This window comes from Leucopleurus acutus (assembly GCF_964270905.1).
Source record: "Leucopleurus acutus genome assembly, chromosome: 17".
Taxonomy (NCBI): Eukaryota; Metazoa; Chordata; class Mammalia; order Artiodactyla; family Delphinidae; genus Leucopleurus; species Leucopleurus acutus.
This window is the reverse complement of record NC_139159.1, coordinates 35842592-35849936: the sequence shown is the minus strand read 5'-3', so window position 1 is coordinate 35849936 and position 7345 is coordinate 35842592. Positions and strand designations below refer to the sequence as shown.

Sequence of the window (7345 nt, the reverse complement as noted above, 5' to 3'; positions counted from 1 at the left end):
CCAGACCTTCCAGACACCTGGCTGCTGCAAAATTCTATGGAGACTCCTTGTGCAACAGCAGTTTCCCATCTCTTGTGTCTCTCCCTATCATGATCATGGTCATGCAGGAAGCAAGTCTGGCTGTGCTATTTCTTATCATTGACTGTCACCCATCTGCAGCATGGTATTGTACAGATAAGGAAAAAGTAGTTCCCTTTCCCCCAGAAGGTTGAGGCTCAGGTACAGGGTAATTCTCCTGTGCACACAGTCATTATTTAGGCCGACTCAGTGACTTCAACAGGCGTAATCATGTGATCAGGTTTGTTGCCAGCTGCGTAATGCTCCCACATCTGTAGATAGAGCCGCTCTAGGTCCATTGTGTATTGTTTGGTGTTGAACAGAGGGCTAGATGTTCTCTGCTTCCAGACTTTGCCACGAATTTTCTTCAGGTATTCTAGATCAGTTCCCAGTTTCACAGCTATGTCTTCATATTCTTGTCTATTTTGAGCAATAAGCTCAAGACAGCCTAAACAAGTGAGCTGGGAAGCTGCAACTCGGGAAGCAAGAGTCTCTCCTGGCATAGTCACCACGGGTGTCCCTGACCAAAGGACATCCATCCCTGTGGTGTGTCCATTACAGAGTGGAGTGTCCAAGCAGACATCAGCCAGCTGGCCTCTCCGAACATGTTCCTCTTTAGGAGCAACAGGTGAAAAAATGATACGCTTCTGGGGAAGGCCCATATTTTGTGCATACTGTTGAATATTAGGTTCTCCTACTGCTGGAAAACGCAACAGCCACAGTACACTATTGGGAACACGCTTCAGAATATTTGCCCACATCTGCAAAGTAGATGGGTCAATTTTATATAACTGATTGAAGTTACAGTACACAATGGCATCTTCCGGTAACCCGTACTGAGAACGGGTGGTTACAATAATGGTACGGGGAACCTCCTCTCCAGTGGCAGCCTTAATGTTGATCTGGGTAGTTGCCAGTCCATTGCTAAGACTGAATCCATTAATTGTTATCTGAATTTGTCCTCTGTTAATCATTTCAATAACTGCCTCTGCAATAGTATTCATAGGAATGACAGGCATATTAAGAGCCGTATTACTGCTGTCTGCGTTGTCTCCTCCATCAGGACATTTCATCTCGACAATCTGCACATCTGGGAGACTATCAAGAAATGCTTTGAGGTCGATGCCATTCAGCACAATCCGATTGTCATAAATGTGCCCATTGGACTTAAAATCGATGACTGCCTTCTTCTTCAGGTGAGGGAACATATTAGCATGATCACCAATAAAGAAAGTACGGGGCATATAAGCCAGTTTCTCAGAATACTGCTCAGCAACTTCAGCAGGTGAAGTTTCCTGATCAGTGATGATATAATCCATGAAAAGCACGCCACTGGTCCCAGGGTAGCCCAGCCACATTGCCTGAATAGGAGCTGGCCTGAGAGCAAAGAGTTCATTTCGAGCACCCCTGGTATAACCATTCATATTTACAAGGATGTGTATACCATCTTGATGGATGCGATCAGCTGCTTTCCCATTGCATGGAATCTGAGAAAGATCAATGAAATGATGGGCTTCTGCCATCACCTTCGCTCGGAAGTTTGTGCCATCATCTGGGCTCAGGGCATAACAGAATACCTCAAATTTATCAGGATTGTGCATGCCTGGAATAGACTGCATAAGATGAGAAGTAGGATGATTCCCAAAGTCAGAACTCACGTATCCTACACGCAGTCGACCATCACTGAGCTTCAAGTCTTTTGGATGTTCGTACGGTGGTTTATGAAGGGCACTGATCTCATCCAAGCAGAGGTTCCCATGGCTCTCAGCAATAGCCTTCCTGAAGCCATGAGAAAGAGGATAGAGCATACTATGATGAGGCTGCACAGAAGGCAACCTATTCTTCTCCAGCTGGCCAGCCACAATGCTGACCAACTTCTTCATTCGCTCATCATAGTCTGTCCAATCACAGACAATCTGCAGGCAATGAGCCAAATCACAATAAGCGTCAGGAAAATCAGGTTCAAGCTTCAGAGCAGTGCGATAAGCAGCAATTGCTTCTGGAATATTCCCTGAATACTTGTGAATGGAAGCCAGATTGCTGTGGGCATCCGCAAGTGCAGGGTTAATCTGAATGGCACGAGTATAACACTGCAAGGCTCCCTGAACATCCTGCATCTCCTTTAGAGTGTCTCCCATGTTACAGTAGGCATCAGCAAAGGTAGGACTGATTCGAACAGCCTCCTTATAATGCATCAGAGCTTCCTGCAGTTTTCCCTGCTGCTGCAATACACTTGCTAAATTTGAATGGGCAACAGCAAACTCTGGGAAGACTTCTAATGCTTTACAATACAAGCGAACTGCCTCTTCAATGTTTCCCTGGTCTCCTTTGATATTGGCTAGGTTATTTAGAGAGTCTGCATGGGTGGGACACAGCCGCAGAGCTGTATTGTAACAATCTTCTGCTTCGGCAACACTGCCCTTCTCTTCCAGAGCGTTGGCTAGGTTGCAGTAAGCATCAGGGAAATGTGGTTGCAATTCAATAGCTCGCCTGTAGGTGTCTACTGCCAGATCCATCAGGCCTTGCTCATAGTATACACAAGCCAGGTTGGCATGTACCACTGCATGATTTGGGCTCAAGCTTAGGGCACAAAGGTAAGCTGCCACAGCTCTGTCAAAAATCCGTGCCTCTTTCAAGACATTTCCTAAATTGATATAAGCATCCAGAAAATTGGGGTCAAGCGTGACAGCCTTTTCAAAGTGATGAATTGCAAGCCAAATCTCCCCTTGTGCATTGAAAACACAGCCAAGATTACTCCAAGCTACTGCAAAGTTCGGTTGCGTCTCCATTGCTTTCAAATAACATGCCTTGGCTCCTTCCAAGCGACCCAGGGCTTTGAGCAGGTTCCCCAGGTCACTGCGAACACAGTACAAATCAGGATTGCACTGAAGAGCAGAGACGTAAGCTTGTACTGCCCCTTCCATGTCGCCTGCTGCTACCAAAGCGGCTGCCAGGTTAATATAACCATCGATGAAATCTGGTTTGAGATGCAATGCATGCCGGTAATGCTCAATCGCTTCCTGCAACTGCCCTCTTTCCTTGTACACATTCCCCAAATTCGAATAGGCTTCTGCCAGAAGAGGGTTCTGTTTAATTGCCAGAGTACTAAAGTGGGCAGATCTGTCCAGCCTTCGACACTGGAAGTGTAGAGATGAAAGTAATAAAAGTACTCCAGTATTGTCTGGCTCTTGTCTCCACAGCTGCATGCAGTGTCTCTCAGCTGCCTCAAAATCTCCTGCCTGATACTCTCGATGTGCCAACTCAGCTAACCCTTGGAAGGAAAGCATACGTTTTGTTGGTTCTGTGCTGTCGGCCACGTTGCCCACAGAAGACGCCATCTGGAGCTTCTGGAGAGAGTGAGAAAAGGGGGTAATTGAGTCCCGCTGCCGCCACTACTGGCAAGAATGTTTCTAGAGGTAGCAAATACGAGGGCAGCAGCCGTACCACTGCTTTGGTAGGCTTAAGCGGCGGCAACAGTAACACGCACCGAAACTTAGGAACTCTGGTTGGCCATCTACCTCTCACGCTCTTGAAATCTTAATTCTTAACCCTGCCCTCTTCCACCATTTTTCTCCTAATCAGGGAATAAAAATTACCTATACACTTGCCTTAGAAGAAATCAAAAGTCAGTAGTCCAAACACTTTTTAAAATTTTGTTTTCTGTCCAGTTGGAAAGGAAATACACGATTGACTTTACTTCATCATTCATATAGTCAATGTGGAAAACATTAGGGCCGTGAATTTCAATACAGTAAGATCAGAAAATTTTAAATTGGCCTTCCCAAACCACTAACAAGTAACCAATGTTGTATATAATGCTAAAATCTTAGAGACTGAGTTTGATATTTTAAAAGTTCTGAAAGGATTAGCTAATTTCTCCTCATCATACTTCTCATGCCTCAAACCTGAGTCTTACTTTTTTTAAATTAAATTTATTTATCTTTATTTATTTATTTTTATTTTGGCTGCGTTGGGTCTTCAATGCTGCGTGCAGACTTTCTCTAGTTGTGGCGAGCGGGGGCTACTCTTTGTTGCGGTGCCTGGGCTTCTCATCACAGCAGCTTCTATTGTTGTTCCACAACTCTATGGGTTCCTTTTTAGGTCCTATGAAGAACCCTAGAAATTAGTTCATGGAATTATAAGTTTTTGCAAAATTGTCAAAAGTGAGATATTTTAACTTCCATCAGGTAAGACCAGCGTCTCTTTCTTTGCCAATTTTCCTTCTATCATATTCCGCTATGTTGGATCATATTGGAATGGCCACAGGCTTTTTTGAAATCTGGCTAAGGAGATTTTATTTTTTCTGTGGTACGCGGGCCTCTCACTGTTGTGGCCTCTCCCGTTGTGGAGCACAGGCTCTGGACGTACAGGCTCAGCGGCCATGGCTCACGGGCCTAGCCGCTCCGCGGCATGTGGGAGCTTCCCGGACCGGGACACGAACCTGTGTCCCCTGCGTCGGCAGGTGGACTCTCAACCACTGCGCCACCAGGGAAGCCCTAAGGAGATGTTTTAAGTGAGGCTATTATGTGATTTTCAGACACCGCCATATGTAATTGACTATATACTATCGCATTACAGGAATAACTTCCAGTACTCATACTGACTACTCTACTGACTTAACCTAGCACAAGACACAGAAGCATAAGGACAAAAACCACCTTACAATATAGCCATGTCTTGCACTTCACAGCTCTCAAAGCATGTGCGTTTGAAGAAGAAAAAAAAGAACTGAAAAGTACAAAACCAGAAGCTAATCTGTGGAAAATTATTTCAATCATCAGGCATGTGAAAGATAAGTCAAAGATTCAGTTCTCATCAATGCTTAGTCAAAACGGAAATTTTCTTCTGTCAAGAATATACTCCAGGGGCTTCCCTGATGGCGCAGTGGTTAAGAAGCCACCTGCCAATGCAGGGGACACAGGTTCGAGTCCTGGTCCGGGAAGATCCCACATGTCACGGAGCAACTAAGCCGGTGTGCCACAACTACGGAACCTGCGCTCTAGAGCCCATGAGCCACGACTATTGAGCCTGCGAGCCACAACTACTGAAGCCTCCGTGCCTAGCGCCCGTGCTCTGCAACAAGAGAAGCCACCGCAATGAGAAGCCTGTGCACCGCAACGAAGAGTAGCCCCCAGTCCCTGCAAGTAGAGAAAGCCTGCGGACAGCAACGAAGACCCAACACAGCCAAAAATAAATAAATAAATAAATAAATAAATAAATGAATGAATGAATATACTCCATCAACAATGTGTGTAATGGAATGGTATGAATGAGTATTTTATCAGAATCCCTGTAATGCACAAACCTATAGCAGTACTGAAATCAGTAATGCATTTATAATAGTAAATACTTATGAGGAAGTAATCCATAGAGGTTTTCTCAAAGTTAACAATGAAAATGAATGTGACATTATCAATAATAAACTGTGAAGCTGAAATAAACTTTTCTAAACTATTAATAACTAGAAGCAAATTCTAATCAACCATGCTACAAGAAATCTATGTCTAAAAACTACAAAGTTTATTTCTTAAAATTTTATTTCGAAAATACATAAACTGTCGTATGAGGAGGCAGTTAAAGAATATATAGCTAAAAGAGTGGGGGAAAAGTTTTATAGAGACACATCTGGCAGTAGTTCATTTTTAAATGTCATTTTTCTAGATTTTGTGACACCTATAGTATTGATATTTGAAAGCATTTAAAAAATTGTAATTTGAAGATTTGCTACTTCCAGGTAGAATAAAATATTTTGAAGCAAAACAACGTTTCCACTGAGAAAAACAAAAAAAGCCAAATAAAATAGCCAGCATTCAATCAAAAAGTTCTAGACAAACCAAGAGATAGAATCATATGGCTAAAATTCTAAGAAAAGAACAGATAATACAAAAATATTTATATAAGATATTGTGTGTCTTTATCAGGAAAAGTCTTTATCAAGAAAAGACTTTAAAATCATCAGAATTAATATTATATTTTATTTATTTGTATATTATATTTATATATAGATATTTATATATTTATATAAAGAACTTAAAGATAAAGCCCTAGTTAAGGCAGTGACAATAGCAGTAACAGTGGGAGTGAAAAGAAATGGTTATATTCAAGCATATTTTGTCAGGAAAAGTCCAAGATCAAATGTCTGACTGCATACATGGGATGGATAGACGGAGTGGGAAAAATCAAAGTTAACTATAGAGGTTCTAGTGAAGATGGGGTTGCCGTCACCCAACCCAAGGGGCTGCGATCATCCCCAAGGTCTAGGAGACTCAAAGGGAAGGTCATGGTCAGAGGCAAAGTTAATTGGTGGGAAAATAAGACTCCCAGTCTCTCCATCTCCTTATACCAGTTTTTTTTGGTAACATCTTTATTGGAGTATAATTGCTTTACAATGGTGTGTTAGTTTCTGCTTTATAACAAAGCAAATCAGTTATACATATGTCCCCATATCTCCTCCCTCTTGCATCTCCCTCCCTCCCACCCTCCGTATCCCACCCCTCTAGGTGGTCACAAAGCACCGAGCGCATCTCCCTGTGCTATGCGGCTGCTTCCCACTAGCTATCTATTCCTTATACCAGTTTTGTTTTTCTGCTCATATACGTAGCAGCATTTCATTGAAGGGGAATGTCATTGATCTGACTGGTCAAATTAAACAACATAGTTCAAGGCACATTTACAGTGGTTAGTTCCTCCACAATTTAGAAAGTCACATTCACAATTTCCCTCTTCCTACGCCGCGGAACACATTGGCCATTCCTCCAAAGTTTCCACTCCACAGAGTGGATCAGAGATGACGTGAGCCCAGAACTGAGAGCTTGGCATGAGACGGTGTCAGCCCCACGTAGAGCTCTGGCATAAGTTATAACCCAACCCAGCTCTACAGAGAGCTCTGCATGGAATCCTGGGAGTAAACTCAGCCATAATAATGTGATTCTGTTTTTCATTTGCTTTTCTTCCTTGCTTAACTTTCCCTGGCCACTCTGACAAACAAACTTTCAGGCATTCCTGGGCCACTCACTAACTTTATTCCATTTTATGTCATCCAGATTCCCAAGAAAATTACTAACTATAAGGAGGGAAATTTGGGACATGGTGAGTTTTAGATGCCTGAAATATATAGGTCATTGAATCCAGTGAAGTAGCAAATTATCTGGATCTCAAATATGCCAGTAGAATAGCAGACTAACCTCAATTTAATGTACTCTTACTGGAGACACACGTAAATTCTGCGTCAATTTTGAAAAAGTTAAAAGGACATAGCTGAGATTAAAAGAAAGAAAGGAACACCTGC

General features: G+C 42.8%; 1 protein-coding gene across 1 annotated transcript; it reads right to left on the bottom strand.

Moving 5' to 3' along the window:
• Nucleotides 1-254: 254 nt before the first annotated feature.
• LOC309974437 (UDP-N-acetylglucosamine--peptide N-acetylglucosaminyltransferase 110 kDa subunit-like) lies at nt 255-3395 on the bottom strand (the record flags this gene model as incomplete). The annotated part of the gene is made up of 1 exon (XM_082859047.1): nt 255-3395. The coding sequence occupies one exon, from the start codon at nt 3393-3395 to the stop codon at nt 255-257; it is 3141 nt and encodes a 1046-aa protein (XP_082715173.1).
• Between the last annotated feature and the right edge of the window lie 3950 nt (nt 3396-7345).